The 18,702-nt window shown below is 42.4% G+C and overlaps 1 protein-coding gene across 1 annotated transcript; it reads right to left on the bottom strand.

Moving 5' to 3' along the window:
• Positions 1 to 5,114: 5,114 nt before the first annotated feature.
• mybl2b (v-myb avian myeloblastosis viral oncogene homolog-like 2b) lies at positions 5,115 to 18,352 on the bottom strand. Its single transcript, XM_061688025.1, has 15 exons — positions 18,210 to 18,352; positions 16,515 to 16,611; positions 16,345 to 16,416; positions 16,123 to 16,215; positions 12,472 to 12,692; positions 12,257 to 12,386; positions 12,085 to 12,144; positions 11,689 to 11,898; positions 8,015 to 8,278; positions 7,797 to 7,939; positions 7,609 to 7,708; positions 7,023 to 7,133; positions 5,911 to 6,018; positions 5,682 to 5,810; positions 5,115 to 5,586 (listed from the first exon to the last, which is right to left on the bottom strand). Exons 1-15 carry the CDS (start codon positions 18,227 to 18,229, stop codon positions 5,458 to 5,460), a joined length of 1,887 nt encoding a protein of 628 aa, XP_061544009.1. The 5' UTR covers positions 18,230 to 18,352; the 3' UTR covers positions 5,115 to 5,457.
• Between the last annotated feature and the right edge of the window lie 350 nt (positions 18,353 to 18,702).

Here is an 18,702-nt window from a genome sequence, read left to right as displayed (position 1 = left end):
TGAAGGTTTCCGCGTTGATTGACTCCGGAGCTGATGAGTGTTTTGTGGACTCCTGTGTGATAGAGACTCTAAATTGTCCACTGTATAGACTTAGCAAACCGAGAAAAGTTCTTGATTTGGATGGGCGTCTCCTGGCAGTTACAACACATATTACGGCTCCTCTGTGTTTAAAGCTCTCCGGTAACCACATCGAGTCGCGGCGATTTTTTGTAATGCCCTGTCAATCTGCTCCAGTTGTGCTGGGATTAACGTGGTTAAAACTTCATAATCCAGATATTAATTGGGATCAACTACAGATTGTGAATTGGAGCCTATTTTGTCATTCTCATTGTCTGCAGTCTGCCATGTCGACTACCACCCCCCGTGTTCAAGACGAGCACATCGAATTGGCTAAAGTACCGGCTGAGTATCATGATTTGCAACTAGTGTTCAGTAAGTAAAGAATTATATTTCGACTTCGCTAGCTGCTGGGTTGATTCGTCCCTCATCGTCGCCAGTGGGTGCCGGATTTTTTTTATCGATAAAAAGGACGGGACCCTGCGACCCTGTGTCGATTTCCGGGGTCTTAACGACATCACGATAAAAAATAAGTATCCTCTCCCGCTGTTGGACTCGGCGTTTGCACCTTTGCAGTCTGCAAAGGTGTTCACAAAATTAGATCTGCGAAATGCCTATCACCTGGTGAGGATGAAGGAGGGAGATGAGTGGAAGACGGCGTTTAATACTCCATTACGTCATTTTGAGTACTTAGTCATGCCTTTTGGACTCACGAATGCTCCCGCTGTGTTTCAGTGTCTTATTAATGATGTGCTCTGGGACATGATAAATGTATTCTGTTTTGTGTACTTGGACGACATCTTAATCTTTTCCCGTGATCAACGTGAACATCACCAACATGTCCGCATGGTGTTGTAGCGCTTGATGGAAAACCGTCTTTACGTCAAGGCTGAGAAGTGTGAGTTCCATGCGGAGTCGGTACAGTTTTTGGGGTTCATTGTGGAGAAGGGCCAGCTTCGGGCCGATCCGGCCAAGATCCAGGCTGTGGTTGATTGGCCAACTCCAACGTCTAGGAAGCAGTTGCAGAGGTTTTTGGGTTTTGCTAATTTTTATAGGCGTTTTATACGTGATTACAGCCTTAAAGTGGGACCTCTGACAAGACTCACTTCCAATAAAATACCATTTGTATGGACCCCTAAGGCGGAAGTGACTTTTGATCATATGAAACAATTGTTTGTGAAGGCTCCTGTGTTACATCATCCTAATCCTGACCTTCCTTTTGTTGTCGAGGTGGACGCATCTGATTCAGGGGTGGGGGCGGTCCTGTCCCAGAGGTCCCCGGTCGACCAAAGGCTGCACCCCTACGCCTTCTTCTCTAGGCGCCTGAGCCCTGCAGAGGCCAATTACGATGTGGGAAATAGAGAGCTGCTGGCCATTGTCCTGGCGCTGCAGGAGTGGAGGCATTGGCTGGATGGTACAAGGGAACCTTTTCAAGTTTTCACCGACCACAAGAACCTGTCTTACCTCCGCACTGCTAAAAGACTCAACCCCCGTCAAGCACGTTGGGCCCTGTTCCTTACCCGTTTCAATTTCATCATCACTTACCGCCCTGGGTTGAAGAACGGCAAACCTGATGCCTTATCTAGACTGCATGGCCCGGCTGCTGTTCAGCCTGTTGTGGAGACCATTCTACCTGGAACCCGGGTGGTGGGAGCGCTTCAGTGGAAGGTTGAGAAGAAGGTGGTGGAGGCGGGGAGGGACGTCCAGGCCCCAGGAGGTGTTCCTGATGGCATTTGTTCCGGTCGTTTTACGTCCAGAGGTGTTGAAGTGGGGACACACGTCGAGAGTCGCTTTCCATCCTGGGGTCAGTCGGACACCTTTCCTCATTTCCCAACGGTTCTGGTGGCAGGGACTACGCAGGGACGTTAAAGAGTATGTTTCGGCATGCTCAGTGTGTGCCCGTAGCAAGATGTCCCATCGTCCTCCAGCTGGTCTTCTTCGTCCACTGCCCATTCCTTCCCGCCCCTGGTCCCACATCGCCTTGGACTTCATCACAGGCCTTCCGCTGTCCGGAGGGAACTCGGTCATCCTGAGTGTTGTCGACAGATTCTCCAAGATGGCCCATTTCGTTGCTCTGCCGAAGCTGCCGTCCTCCTTTGAGACTGCTAATCTCCTTGTCGACCATGTCTTCCGAGTTCATGGTATTCCTGCTGATCTGGTGTCGGACAGGGGGCCGGAGTTCATCTCTCTGGTCTGGAGCTTGTTCTGCAAAGCGCTGGGGGCGTCCTCCAGTCGTTCATCCGGTTTCCACCCGCAGACCAACTGCCAGGCTGAGAGGGCGAATCAAGATGTGGAGGCTGCTCTTCGCTGTGTTTGCCATCAGCACCCCTCCTCGTGGTCTTCTCACCTGCCTTGGGTGGAATATGCGCATAACACCCTCGTTTGCTCTGCCACTGGACGGTCGCCATTCATGACTGCATACGGTTACCAGCCGCCGTTGTTCCCTTCTCAAGAGAGGGAGGTGGTCGTCCCATCTGCACAGGTCCATCTCCGAAGGGCTCATCAGGTGTGGCGGGATGCAAGGGCGGCCTTGTCCCGTACTGAGGCCCGCAACAGGCAGTTAGCTGATAGTCATCGGATCTCAGCTCCTCCCGACCGTCCTGGTGAGAAGGTCTGGTATGTCCACACGAGATTTGCATTTAGCCGGGGGTTCTAAAAAACTGGGTCCTCGGTATATTGGTCCTTTCGAAATTGACTCTGTTGTTAACCCGGTGGCAGTTAAACTTCGGCTCCCTCCCACTATGAAAGTTCACCCTGTATTCCATGTCTCCTTGCTTAAACCGGTTTCCTCCAGCCCTCTGTGTCCTCCAGCGGTGCCTCCTCCTCCTCCGCGGGTGGTTGATGGTGAGCCAGTGTACACGGTGGGTGAACTATTGGATTCCAGAAGAAGGGGCAGGGGTGTGCAGTATTTGGTCGACTGGGAGGGTTACGGCCCTGAGGAGCATTCCTGGGTTCCCCGCTCTTGGATTCTAGATCCGTCCCTTCTCCGGGCCTTCCACTCTCTCCACCCGCAGAAGCCGGGTGGTCCGCCAGGGGGCGTCCTTTGAGGGGGGGGATACTGTCATGGCCCTGTGTTTCAAGTTGTTTTTCTTTGTGTTGCAGTGTCTGGGTGAGCGAAGGTGGGCGTGGACATCGGTGACACACCTGTCATGCATTGCAATCATCAGCCTTTTTAGGGGGCACCGTGACAGTGTGTGGGCGTCGGAATATTCACTCGTTTTTGTCCCGTGTTTGCCGCCGTTCTGACCACTGTCCAAATTTAGGCTCACTCCGATTATACCACACGGACCGTTTGTCGTGTCTCCCTGCGTTTGTCGTGCCATCACCTGCTCGGCCATTCAATTAAAATTGTTCGGACCTCTAACTTGGAGTCTATTCTTTGGGATCTGCCCTTACGGCATTGCCGATTGTGACACATTCACTGCCGTTGACCAGTGTTGAATTCAAATATCCATGTTAACATGGAGGACTGGGAGTGAATGAGAACAATTCTGGAGAAAACTAAATATGATAATTTTGTTTTGGACTTGGTCTTGATAGTTCAGATCATTTTTACACCTTTTTATTTATTTATTTTTTACTCAAACACAACTCTAATTGAAATGCATCTGAAGCAGTACAAGTTACTTTTTCCTGAGAAGAATATAATTCCTAAGCAACATTACCTGTTGCATCTCCATGCTCAAATTCTGTCTTGGTTCTTTGATAAAGCATATGTGCATGAGATTTGAGTCAAAGCACTCTTTTTCTAAACAGTGGTCATCTAATCTGAACTACAAAAACATCTGTAAAGCAATTGTCAACCATAATCAGCTTTCTAAATGTAAAAAATAACATTTCTAAATGTAAAAAATAAAACTAAAAAAATATGGGCAGAGAGCATCTGATTTTTATTTTTGGCATGAGAAGGAATTGGTTGTCAAAGTGGGTTATCCTCAATGGGAGCAAGTACATAAGTGGCAGGTATTTAATAATCACCAATGTGAAAGAGGCAATGGCTGTCTGTGCTATAGTTAAAAATAAATAAATAAATAACGTGGTTGACTGTTTATTGTATTATTTTGAATACCAGACTTTAAGACTGAATAAAGATCCTTTAGCCTATGACATTGCAGTACCTTATCTTGCCCCGCAAGCAACTTAATTGAAATGCTGAACATTTCAGTGATCTTACTGTTTCAAAAGCAGTGTTTGTTTTAGTGAAATATAACCTTAATGTAATAGCTGTGCTGTTACTTTCTGTATTCTATAACCTGTAATTTTACACTTTACTACAGCTTTGTAAATAAACGTGTGGATGTTTGCATGCATTACAATAATGGGACCAGGGTCCAACCAAGTATATCACTTGTCACTAGGTCTTGAAACAAGGTTTTAAATGGTCTGAAAAGATAAATTGTGGCATTTTAGAGAAATGTATCATATTTTCCGTATAAAATAACTATTTGTAGGATTTATAATCTAAGAAATAAAGGCCAAATCTTGAAACAATATTAATCATTTTACAAATTCTGCTCTTGCTTAGTATATTATTCTCAAAACATGATAAAAAAATACATTTTTGGCTAGATTTAAGATAGTAAGTCCAGGTTATATAGCTATTTTTTTTGCGGTGCAGTCATTCAGAGACCCCCGGCCACACTCAACACGCACACACTCAAACAACAGTGATGGGTTTTATCTGATAAAAGGGATATTGTGTATTCAGGTTATTTCACTGGCTGGGTGGGCCATGCCTTCCAGGCTTATTGTCACAAAACTGTTGAATAAAGCACACAAAAACAACAACTTGTGAATATGACAAAATCATTGCTATCAATTTTAAACCTATGAATGACTTTAAAAAGCCAGTCCTTCCTTGCAGCATGAACTTTGTTCAATGTGTTTCATGTACAGTATGTCATGTCCCAGTTTTTATTTTAGATGGATTAGCATTTAAGCCACATACAAAACCAAATGTTTCTGGATAACTGCAACCTTTGTATACCAGTTTGCACAAGTGAATAGAAAAATTACAGATGCATGCGGATATGCAATTTAAAAACATTTTCATTTATTGCAAAAGTATCCAGGCATGATTTTCTTCATTGAACGTTCATATTTCTTTACAAAGATGTTTGACTGCTATTCTGATGAAATCTAATTAAACTGGTTTCAGGCCTTTAAGTGGCTTTTAGAATTAGACAAAAATCTAAAAGCACTTATATTTCAATGTGTCCCTGCAGATGTTATCAATTTAAACTATACTGTAAAAACATGTAGAATACTAATAAATTGTTAAAGCATGTTTATAACATTCACAAGGCGCATACAGTACTTTTCTTCACAACCACACAACAGCAAACAACAGAACATTCTGTTGTGTTTGTGTAACAACTTTGTACAAAGGTGCAAGTAGTCTCAGGACAACAGCAGAGCTCTGTTTGGAGTGCGAGCTTTTAAGGAGCGCAGGTAGCGCCTAGCTTTCTCTGTCATAATGAGCTGATCTTTCGTTTGTCCACATGCAACGGTCTCCCATTCTTTGGACATCTAGCAAGAATGAAAAAGATAATGATAGCATGAGGCCATAGCAAATACCTTTCCAATGAAGAAGAAAAAGGAAAGTATCTGAAGATGTAACTTGCCGGAATTGGGGGCACCACACTAGGAAAAATAGCGCTGTCACTTGGCCCCAAAAGGAATCCCTGATCCAAAATATTTTCATGGGTTTTAGGACAAAATGAGGAGCTTATATGAACAGTCACAGGTTCTTCCTGTGAGCAAGGTGGGGGGGAAAAACCATGAATCAAGTATACTTATGTCAAAAACACTTTCAGGATTTTTTTTTATTTTTTTATTTTTTTAAGTAGTCACCTTGAAGCAATTTCTGGCTTCAGTCTTAGATTTGCGTTTGGACTTGGGCATCACCTGGCAGTCATCTAGTGCCAATGACTTCCGTACTTTCTTTATAGGTGGGCGATGCTGTGAACAAAATCAAATCAAGTCAAAATGATCAACAAAGTAAAAAAAAAAAAAAAAAAAACATGAATAAGTAAGAGGTCTTGAATAACGGGGGATATACCCACCCAAATAATAAACAAGTAGGTGAATTTTTGAATGTCTAACCCTGAATATGAGTGGGTCCACTGTATACGAGCATACTGTATAAATGAGGATTGCACGCTCATTTGCCTTCATGAAAGTGACTCCCGACAAAAACTAGAGGACCAATATGTCATTTGTCTACACAACATTGTTCAAATGCCAAGTTCTTATGATACAAAAAAAATTAGACCAAGATAATCATTTTAAAGCCTTTTCTATCATTAATAACTGAGGTATAGAGGTTATACTGTCGGTCACAACCTACAGTACGACCTGTACAACTCAACAGTGAAAACAAACTCTTGTAACTGGGATGTTGCATTCAAACTCGTGTTAAATATGAGTCTGCAGACACCTGCCACCATTTAAAGTGCCTGTGTCTGTGCGCTGACTCCCACTTAACACGGGTTTGAATGTCAGTAGTTAATTTTGAATACAGCCACAGCCCAGTTATAAGAGGGTCTGCACACTTTTGCAACCGCTTCATTTCAGCTGTTTATTTTTACTCCCCTCAATAAAAGATTTGTTTAGTTAATTGATTTGCAGAAGTTATAGTTCATATTAATGGTGGAATTTTTTTTGAAATTTAGACCAAGATTGTTCTCTGTATCATTTTTTTAATATGACAAAAACCTGGCATTCGAACAGAGGTGTGTGGACCTTTTACTTATATTCTATACGTGTGAAATATAGAATATATATTCTGAAAAGGGTACTCCATCAGCTCAAACAGCTGAACCTGAATATACCTCTGAAAATGATGAAGCAGACATATGACGTGACAATAGTAGCCCACCCCTGATTATTATGAATTTGGCACTTTAACGCACGCACATAAAATATAACAACAGTATATGATGGAATAAAACTATGAAAGTTACCATTGCTTTGCGTCTTTGCTCAGGAACAGCTGGAAGTTCAGCCGCCATGTCAATCCCCACATCTCTTAGGATCACTTCATTAATGTCCTCCTCAAGGTTCGGAGTCTGAGGCTGAGGCAGCAGAAGAGAAAACATAATATGCATGCCAGGCCAGTAGTTAGCCCTTTATACAGGAACACTATACACATGCCCATTAACTGCGTGTCCTCACGGGTCCTATCCTAAACCATCTTTAGAATAGCCTTTTTGGCACATCTGGAAATATAGAAAATTAACCACTCAGCTAAATGTAGCAATGGCATAGTAATACACTTTGGTAACATAACATATTCAGAGATGCCCAGACCTAATACTGAACACACACGTGCCTGTGTCTGTTCCACAGGCTACCGTTTGTAGCTTTTACACAGAAAGTCAAAATATATACACTGTATATATTTTTAAAACATACCTATATCTTGGAATTTTTTACTCCAAATGCTATGGTGTCATGCAAATTAAAGGTCAGAATGAAACTATGTATTTATTTATTTTAAAATCAGTTTTCAGTTAAAATGTCACAGAAACCCCAGCGACATAAGCTTACCAGAGGCTGCAGAGGGCCGTATTTCTCCATGGCATTTTTGAACGGTGTTGGAGTGCGTGGCATCGTGCAAAGCTCAGACTTGTGGTTGGGTGTAATGAATCTACACGAAGACAAACTCTGAATACTTGACACTAACAAATGTATAACAAAGACCACCTCAGCATAGCGCATCAGATCAGAGCCCTTACACTGAGTTTTCCTTTAGATTGATTGGGGTCTTGTCTCTCTGTAGAGGTGTGGTAACGATGGCTTTCTGGCTGCACACTGGTGTGGATGTGAGCGATGGGTTCTCCAGGTCATGAGTATCCTGCTTTGTCCACATGTTCAGGAACTGATCCAACATTTGGAAGTTAAGAGATGTCCTTAATGGACATTGGCAGAACCATTGCCAGAGGAGAACACTTACTTGAGAGGGTGAAAAGGGCAATATCTTTACTGGTGTGCTCTTCGGTGTCATTAAGCTATTACCATCAGGAGACAAATGTCTCCGACTTCGATGATTCAGTATGGAAGGTGTGACCCCACCAGGAGAGATCGGTATGAGTTCTCCTTTGCTGCATTTGCTCAACTCCTGCAGGGCGCTGCCTTCAAGGCGGAACTGGTGGCGTTCTGGGCTTGGGCTCTCTTCAGCCAAGTCAAATGCTGCTAGGTTACACCAGCCATCGAGGTCCTACCATACAAAAAAAAAAATTCCATATACTGTAAACATTTAGGAACACAGTACAATATTATGCAAACATTTCAAGTCATTGCTCTAAACGATGTAAAATCAAAAGGCTGAACTGTACGCAAAAATTCAAAAAAAAATAATTGTCGCGCCTTGCATTTGTTGTCCATCTCTTTATTAGTTTAGCAGGTTGCTTTCTGGTTCACAGATGAGTACACAAGTGGTCCACTCATGGGATCGTGACTTCAATGAAGAAAACAAATGTACATTCCACACCTTGATCCAGATCATGTCCTAAATCGCATAGGTTATTCCTTGAACCACGTGGCACACCACTAGTTTCCTGGAAATCAATTTTGTATTTCTTACATAATCTGTCGTACTGCAGTGAAACCTTGATAAAACGGATCCCGATATAATGGATATAGGATAAAACGGACCGCCGGGACTGAACAATGTGTCTAAAAATAGTTTGCATTTGTCACTTAAAATGCCGTTGACAAAGTCTGTTAGTTCCAGAATTGGGCGTTGTTGTTTCCTGGTGCTGTGGGGTAATGCAGGCAGAGAATGGGACTGACGTATTTCCGGGTCACAAATATACAGTATGACTATATCCAATTCTAAAAGCGTGCGTCCCATGCCTATGTGGTGGCCATGTTGAATGTGGGTGGTATTGACGTGGCAGTCATGGGATGATGGTTCTATTTATTGTCTATTGTGCTTAGAGCACTGGCAGAGAGAGAGCGGCAAGGCTGCGGCGTTACAAAACAAGTCTTTGGAGTCTGGAATATGCTATTTTTGGTACAGTAACAATTTTTCTTGTCAAGATGTTTGGCTTTGGCAACGGATGTGGAACTAGGAAGCACACTAATTCCTCGTACTGTATGTGAGCAATGTCACCATGACAAAGCACACCGGCGTGGTAATTTTTGACAAAACGTAAAACTTTCAAACATTCAAGCGTTTCTTTGTACTGTATTGGGCCACAAAAAACTGGGCTACAAAACAATAATTTCGTACTCTACAGTAATATGGGTGCATATAGCCTATAAGAAAAAGTGCTTCAATGTCCTGGACAATCGGCGATATTGGACGACCCCCTGCCCCTATTAGGCCGTTCTATTCAGGTTCTACTGTTTCCTTTGTCAAAATGGCTGATCTAAAAAAATTTTTAAAAGGTCCCATTCCATCAAAAAAAAAAAAAAATGTTCTACTGTTTTATGCATAACATAGTAGCACTGGGCAGTGGTGTCACGATATCAAAATTCTGACTTGGTTACTATACCTGCATAAAGTACCTCGATACCGGTATTGAAATGATACCACAAAAATGATACCACAAAAAAAAATTTTTACGTCAAAAGCAGTGCAATTAAAAACTGACAAAACAACTTCAAATACGTTTGGATTTATTTTTATTCATTCAAAACATTACGATAATCTTCAAAAAATGACAACGTATGTAATAATGGAATCAGTCTGTTCTTAACATTCGTCATTTTTAAATGAGATAAATTCCTGCATTATCATATATCATTTATTCTTCTCGAACTCCCCGATTTCCGTACTGGTCTCGGATGAGGAGTCTAGCTTGTATCTGGGTTGGAGCCCTCAAAGCTGGGTATCCGTGCTGCGCGCACCCGTGCGAAGTCGTCTCATGCTATTGATGCTATCGATCTCCTGCTGGTAACAATGACTCTCGTGTGGATTGAATGCAGTTTCCCTAACAGCACAGGAGAATCCACTGCATAGAACACTGACTTTGCTCAGATAGCCTTGTGAGCTGCCGACTCTTGAGTTTACGTCCCCGTGGCTAACGCGTGTTAACTTCTCCGCGGGAGTTAGTGAACAGTTTGAAGCCATTTCATTTTCCCGGCTCCCACACAGTCGGGCGCACACAACATGTCTGAAGGCATTGGCTGACTATCAGCTTTTTGGGTACTGGCCTTTAAGACTCCGTATAAATTGAGTGCTGTCGCATAATTATTATATATTTTTTTTTAAATACGAGAACTAAGAAAAAGTCGTACCGTGCTGTTTTTTATGTCAAAATACCTCGTTACGGTACTGGTATCGGTATTGGGTGCAACACGAATGCTGGGCGTAGATCATGAAGTTCGATTCGATCAATATTTTATTAATGCCCACTATGAAAAAGTGGATCATCAATGTTATTTTCTATAATTTTCACTACTCCGTGAGATTTCGTTGCGCCGCGAGACTTCCGCGGAAGATCTTGTTGTGCAGAGACAGCATGGAGGAGAAGATGCTAACGACTACCGAGTCAGAAATAGTCCCAAAAAGGACACGTAACGTCTATCAGATCACCCATCCATCCATCTTCTTTACCGTTGCTCCTCACTAGGGTCGCAGGCTGCCGGGGCCTATCCCACCTATTTTCTGGCGGGAGGCGGGGTACACCCTGAACCGGTCGCCAGGCAATCACAGGGCACATAGAAACAAACAACCATTCGCACTCACATTCACACCTACGGGCAATTTAGTCTTCAATCAACCTACCACGCATGTTTTTGGAATGTGGGAGGAAACCGGAGTGCCCGGAGAAAACCCACCCAGGCACGGGGAAGACATGCAAACTCCACACAGGCGGGGCCGGGATTTGAACCCCAGTCCCCAGAACTGTGAGGCAGATGTGCTAAGTCACCCACCATGCCGGCGCCATCAGATCAATGATACAATTGTATTACATATTATTTATTAATGAAAAATCTGTCTGTTTCAACTGCCAGCCATAAAAGACCAACTACAATAGCTTGAAAAAGGGCGTCCGGGGCAAATACTCTTGCCAACCCGATAAACGGACGTTAAAGACTACATTTATTTATTATTATTTTTTTTTATAAGATGGAATGGGACCTGCGGCCGACTGTTTAGACCGTCAGCCTCACAGTTCTGAGGACCCGGGTTCAATCCCCGGCCCTGCCTGTGTGGAGTTTGCATGTTCTCCCTGCGTGGGTTTTTTCCGGGCACTCCGGTTTCCTCCCACATCCCAAAAATATTCATTAATTGGAGACTCTAAAAGTTGCCCGTAGGTGTGACTGTGAGTGTGAATGGGTGCTTGTTTGTATGTGCCCTGCGATTGGCTGGCAACCAGTTCAGGGTGTACCCCGCCTCCTGCCTGATGACAGCTGGGATAGGCTCCAGCACCCCCACGACCCTAGTGAGGAGAAGCGGCTCAGAAAATGGATTGATGGATGGAATGGCACCTTTAAAACAATAATAATGAAAGACTAGTGCGGTATATTTTCTGACTAATTTCATTAAATGCTTCATAAACAACAAAAGGCAAACTTTATAATGGGAGAATTTGGAATCAGAGATTGATACTTTAAACATTGTGTAAACATGTGTTGCTCTGCTTTACTATTTTGCTGGACATTGAGTATTCCTACCCCATCCACCATGTCCAGGACCTCCCTCAATGCTGGTCCCGTGGGGGAGAGAAAGCCAGAGTTGTCCACAACCCAGTTCGTAGAATTCATCTCTCCCGTATGGTCTGCTTCTGACAGAGGGCTTGAACTTTCCTTCGGAGAGGGCACAACCCGGGAAGGACCTGCCTCGTCATCACCATTCACAGTGATTGAGTCTGGCATTTCCTGCAACTTATGGAGGTATAGACACTTAGAGCACTGACAGTATTTACTGTATATATACTGATAATGATGATGATGATGATGATTATAATTAACATAGTGCAGATTGATTTTGTAGAATTACAGTTATAATACAGAATTTATTCAAGTGACAGCTGTTAAAATACAAAACAAAATGTAAGAATAGCTGCTTACTGGGGGATGTGTTTCCTGCTCTGAATCCAGGTCAGCAGGCTCTTGAGAGCAATTGGGTATCTGCATAATAAAAAATCTTAACATGAGGAGGATATCAATACTGTATGGACTAAATGTATAATAATGTAGTCATTACACTGAACACAGGGGATAATTTAGGATAACACCCCACCTGCACATCTTTAACATGGGCTAACACCTCTTCAAGCTCACTTGGTGTAAAATCCTCTCTTGAATAGAAGCCCATTTCCAGTTTGCGCTTAATGGTTGAATTCCAGTGATTCTTCACCGCGTTATCAGTCCTGTTAGAAAATATGTCCATAGAGTATGTAAAAGCACCTTTTCAAATGACAAAAACTCAGCCCCTGTTGATCACAGCAAAATTACCTTCCTGGCAATAACTTTGCTATCTCAGCCCAGCGATTTCCAAGGATACAGTGAGCCTTATAGATGATGAGGTCCTCCTCAGCTGTCCATGAAGACTTCTTCACACAGGGGTTGAGGTGGTTGTGCCAACGCTCTCGACACTGCTTCCCAACCCTACCCTTCAGATGCTTGGCTACCACTGCCCATTGTTTGTTACCATAGAGATTTACAAGCTCTATGACCTAAAGGAAAACAATGCATGGACTGTAACTAAGTATCTTTCCGATTAGGGATGTCCCGATCCGATCATGTGATAAAAAAAATTGGGGTCGATCATGTGATGTTCAGCTGATTGAGATCAGGTGAAAGAGATCGGTTTTATTCATTTTAAATGTCACTAAGTGACAAAATAATCCAAAAGGTACAAAGATCTTACCAAATAGAACAGTAATAGCTTCGTTTTATATTAAACAACGTAACTTTTCGGGGTATTATTCGTATCAGTATACGTACGGTGGCCCTGAAGTGCAAAACACAACAGCAAATAACTAAACACAACGGCAAGTTAAAAAATACGACAGTAAGTAACTAGTCACAATGACAAATAACTAAATACAACAGCAAATCCAAAAACAACAGCAAATGAAAACCAACAACCGCAAATAAAACAAAATTAAGTTAAGCTACCGGAAGAGGTAGGTACTGGTGGGGGAGATAAGACTAATCGCTGATTGGACAAAAGGGAGGACTTGATTGGATGCTTTGACCAGGAAGTTATTCCACGTCTGGCGTGGTTTTTGAAATGAGCGTTACTGGTGATTCAAACCTATTGATTTTGTGGCTCTGCATTACATAACTACAGCGACACTTCCTGCGCAGTCGACCACACCGGGGTTTGAACCCACGCTGCCACCGTATAATCTATTGGGAGACGAGTGCCCGTGCGTCACCTTCTTTTCAGGATTGGGAAGTGGGGTTTCTTAACGTACAACCCCAATTCCAATGAAGTCGGGGCAGAATACAATGATTTCCAAATCATGTTCAACCTATATTTAATTGAATACATTACAAAGACAAGATATTTAATGTTCAAACTGATAAACTTTCATTTTTAGCAAATAATCATTAACTTAGAATTTTATTGCTGCAACACGTTCTAAAAAAGCTGGGACAGTATCATGTTTACGACTGTGTTACTTCACCTTTTCTTTTAACAACATTCAATAAACGTTTGGGAACTGACGACACTAATTGTTGAAGCTTTGTAGGTGGAATTCTTTCCCATTCTTGCTTGATGTACAGCTTCAGCTGTTCAACAGTCCGGGGTCTCCGTTGTCGTATTTTACGCTTCATTATGCGCCACACATTTTCAATGGGAGACATGTCTGGACTGCAGGCAGGCCAGTCTAGTACCCGCAGTCTTGTACTACGAAGCCACACTGTTGTAACACGTGCAGAATGTGGTTTGGCATTGTCTTGTTGAAATAAGCAGGGGCTTCCATGAAAAAGACGTTGCTTGGATGGCAGCATAGGTTTCTCCAAAACATGTATGTCTTCACAGATGTTACCCATGCCATTGGCACTAACACAGCCCCATACCATCACAGATGCTGGCTTTTGAACTTTGCGTCCGTAACAGTCCGGATGGTTCTTTTCCTCTTTGGCCTGGAGGACACGACGTCCACAATTTCCAAAAACAATTTGAAATGTGGACTTGTCGGACCACAGAACACTTTTCCACTTTGCATCAGTCCATCTTTGATGGCCTCGGGCCCAGAGAAGCCGGCGGCGTTTCTGGGTGTTGTTGATAAATGGCTTTTGGTTTGCATAGTAAAGTTTCAAGTTGCACTTACGGATGTAGCGCCGAACTGTATTTACTGACACTGGTTTTCTGAAGTGTTCCTGAGCCCATGTGGTGATAGCCTTTCCACACTGATGTCGGTTTTTGATGCAGTGCCGCCTGAGTGATCAAAGGTCACGGGCATTCAATTTTGGTTTTCGGCCTTGCGGCTTACATGCAGTAATTTTTCCAGATTCTCTGAACCTTTTGATGATACTATGGACCGTAGATGAAATCCCTAAAATTCCTTGCAATTGTACGTTGAGGAACATTGTCCTTAAACTGTTCGTCTATTTTCTCACGCAGTTGCTCACAAAGAGGTGAACCTCGCCCCATCTTTGCTTGTGAATGACTGAGCAATTCAGTGAAGCTCCTTTTATACCCAATCATGGCACCCACCTGTTCCCAATTAGCCTGTTCATCTGTGGGATGTTCCAAACAAGTGTTTGATGAGCATTCCTCAACTTTCTCTTTTTTGCCACCTGTCCCAGCTTTTTTGGAACGTGTTGCAGCCATGAAATTCTAAGTTAATGATTATTTGCTAAAAACAATCAAGTTTATCAATTTGAACATTAAATAGCTTGTCTTTGTAGTGTATTCAATTAGATATAGGTTGAACATGGTTTGCAAATCATTGTATTATGTTGTTATTTATGTTTAACACAACGTCCCAACTTAATTGGAATTGGGGTTGTACATCCGCACCCCCTCGCTTGCTCCCGTTACACATACATATGAAGTGATAGTGGCTAGATATGCTCAGGACTAAATCACGACATTCAAATAATTATTTGCATGCTGACAACGCATTTAAAAGAGGTTGGGCTACACAGACAGCTCTCTCTTTTGTCCAATCAGTGATGAGTCTTACAGGTATCTCCCTCAGCAGTACCTACCTCTTCCTGTAGATTCGTCCAATTAGCGATGAGTCTTACCCCCGACCACCTTTTGTTTTTTCATTTGCTGTTGTGTTAAGTTACTTGTTGTTGTGATTAGTTATTTGATTTGCTGTTGCGTTTAGTTATTTGTTCTTGTTTTTTGTATTTGCTGTTGTGTTTTACACTTCAGGGCCACCGTATAAGTGACTGAAAGTGACATACAGACTCTGTGGGTGCATGTGTGCATGACACAAACACAGTCTATGCCCTCCCAGAGCGTGCTTTAAACTGTTTAACGACACCCCAGACAAGACAGACATCGTTTGAGAAATCACCAGCTTAATGCTAATAGTCAATGCAAACCCCCATTGACGTGCTAGCTAGGATTAGCATGAGATCACTGGTGGGATTTACCTTCAAATAACGAATATTTATACACAAACTCCATAGTAACACATACAGACCGGTAATATAACAATACTTACAGGCATATATTCTTCCTAATCTGTATAAAACAAGTTAAACTGTTTTATTGCGACGTTCTTCTTCTAGTCTTTTTTACTACAAACGTGAAGCTCCATGCTTGCATCGCACCACACTGCACCTTAGCGACCACGGCGCGCACAGCAGAAACAGCAGATTTTTACCCTCTGAATGACTGACATGAAATCAGACAGAAATTTCCCGTTTTAGGTCAAAAAGGATTACCAAATTTTATTCTATATTTGCTAAATATATATTGTTTTTTTTCTATTTTTAAATATTATTTTACTTGTTACTAGTTAATTTTTTGGTTGATCTTTTTAATATTCAAACTTGAGTTTTGGTAGTTAAATGTATCGGGTTGGGACTATCGGCAGATATTTAAAATCAAAGACTCTGACTTGGGTGCAAAAAAGGTGATCGAGGCATCCCTATTTCTGACATCAAACTGTGTACCAAATACCAACCTACCTTTTCATCTTCTTCTTTTGTCCAAGGACCTTTAATTAATTCTGGATCCAAAACCTTCAGCCAACGATGCTGACATTGGTGTTCAGTTCGATTCTAAACAAGAAATGACAAAAGTGATCCAAATGTCAAGCTAAACCTTGCACACGTTAAATAATATTGGCTAATGGCTATGGTGTTAAAAAAAAAAAAAAAGTATTAAATAGACATGTTTGACAAACACACTGGTATATGGATGGCAACATTTCTCCAATCATTCTGTCCCAGTTTTTGAACCAGTGTCCTCAACTTGTCATCCTGTAGGGAATCAAGAATGTTTAGTCTCACAAAAGAGTCCTAAATTCTGTAGTAAGATGTGAATCCATTCATAGAATGAAAACGCTGTGTCAAATCACCTCGTCTTGTGTCCACCTCACTTTCACTTTCCCACCATCCTTCTGCTCTGCAACATCCGAATCAGTGTCAGGATGCTGATTGTCTTCCCCCTCCTCACTGAAAAAACAAAAGCACCAGACAGACCTCAACTCAACAAAATTTTATTCACACATCACTTTATGACCAAATGTAGCTGAAATAAAGTGTTGTACATAAATATAAATCGAACATGAGACAATTCATCATCACATAATTTAGGAACAGTAAAAAAAATAGGCAGTGCGGGCGCTTCTCTGATGTGCACTCGGAGGTCATTCCACAGTTTATGACAGTTTATGACCAGCAATGGAAAAGGCTCTATCCCTTCTAAGCTTTCGCTTAGACTTTGGATCCTCCTTGAGCAGCTGGTCAGAGGCACACGACAGGCGCATATGGATTCAGGCTGCACGATATTGGAAAGAGTTTTTTTTTTTAAACCTTCGATATATATTGCGATGTGAAATAATACAGGATCACTGTTGGAAAAGTTCATGTTCTACACAAAATAGTTCAAATTTCAGTTCATTGTTCCAAAAATGAACTAGTTCAATTCATAGTAAGTTCGCCGGTCCAAAAACGAACTAGTTCGTCGTTCTCCCCCCCCCCCCCACCCCAATATGTTGCCACCCATTCAGTCCACACTAGTAGCCAGCTGCAGCTTTCACCTTACAATCTGAAAAACATGAGGAAAAACTTGTTGTTTGAATAGTGTTTTTTTTTAATGAGAAATGAAAACAAAAACAGGCAACACAATATGACGGGAATGACGGTGAAATGACATTGATAACTTTGCATTCCTCGCAGCTCTGGCTGACCATATTAACAAAATTAATTATCTATTATAATATCACAAAAAAAAAATCTATATTAATCACAGTGTGATCGTACAGTGTTTTCACCCAAAAAATTCTGATACAAAGACACACATAGGCCTCAGTTATTTGGAAGGACAATGTCATTGAAAACTCTGAATAAAGCTGACTCTGTGGTATGCAGCATTTTAAAACCACCCAGACTGGAAGATCTTCAGGACATAAAGTTCATCCAGTAATGCCTTCAAGTGAGTGTGTGCGACTTTTTGCAGGATTTTTGACATGAGAGGTAACTTTGAGATGCGTGTAAAATGTAATAGCACGCTACAATCAAGGCCAGGTTTCTTGAGCAGGGGTTGCACCATAGCACGTTTAAAACTTTGGGGAACAACACCAGATGACAGACTGCTTCAATAGCCAAAACCGATTCCACTGTACTAGGGAAAATCTCCTTTTAAAAATAAACAACCAAAAAAATGAGAGGAGGGACAGAGTAAAAAGGAGAATCTGCTGCTTGATCTGGCTAACTACTTTTTCTAAAAACATTAAAGGGGGGGGGGGGGGGGGGGGGATCAACTGAATCAAACACCTTCAAAGAAAAAACAGGTTCAAAGGTTTACAATTCTGTGAACCTACAGAAGAATCACCGCGGAAATGTACAACACGAGAGCCTGTTATACTTGCTGGTCCAGCCGGAAAAGGCGGCATACACAACAGTCAATGAAGTCCAATATTCTCCAACAGAAACCAAAACTTTACGTTAGTCAGTCAGATGTCGTAAATCTTGTAACGTCGACACAATTAGGTGAGGTCAAATAATGTCGCTTCTGCGGTTAATGTAAATAACAACGAGCAGCATCTTACCCGCGCGGCCAACAGGACATTGCTCCCCGTTTTTCTGTTGTTTAGGACCCGATGGCTTGTTATGCTGCCCTTGCACGTCATGTGCGTAAATGTCCCGGTTGTTTTGGAATGCACTGCCTTGATGAAGCGGTCGGATGTTGTTGTGATTTAGGCTTGGTGCTGTTTTGCTAATGCCTTTTAGCAACGAGCCAGCTGTACCTCCGCCCGCCTGTCTCTGTCCGCGCTCCTGGATTTCTATCTCGCGCCTTTCCCTCGTCGTCGTTCGCGAAGTGACGTCTTTGCGCAGTACATATGCGCGTCGACACCATGGCGTTCCCTCGCCGTACCGCTCACCGCGATCGTCATACCGGAAGCGCGAGGCTGCTACCGGATGCCATAATTGTTTTCAAAATAAAAGTACATCTGGCCCACTATATCTTACTATCGAACAGCGAAATAACTGTAGAAATATTGAGGTGGGAGGGGACTGAATACTGAGCGCTTTACATATTGG

Source organism: Phycodurus eques, chromosome 10, assembly GCF_024500275.1.
Source record: "Phycodurus eques isolate BA_2022a chromosome 10, UOR_Pequ_1.1, whole genome shotgun sequence".
Lineage (NCBI taxonomy): Eukaryota > Metazoa > Chordata > Actinopteri > Syngnathiformes > Syngnathidae > Phycodurus > Phycodurus eques.
Note: the sequence above shows the minus strand (reverse complement) of the source record. Positions and strands in the feature narration are given on the sequence as shown.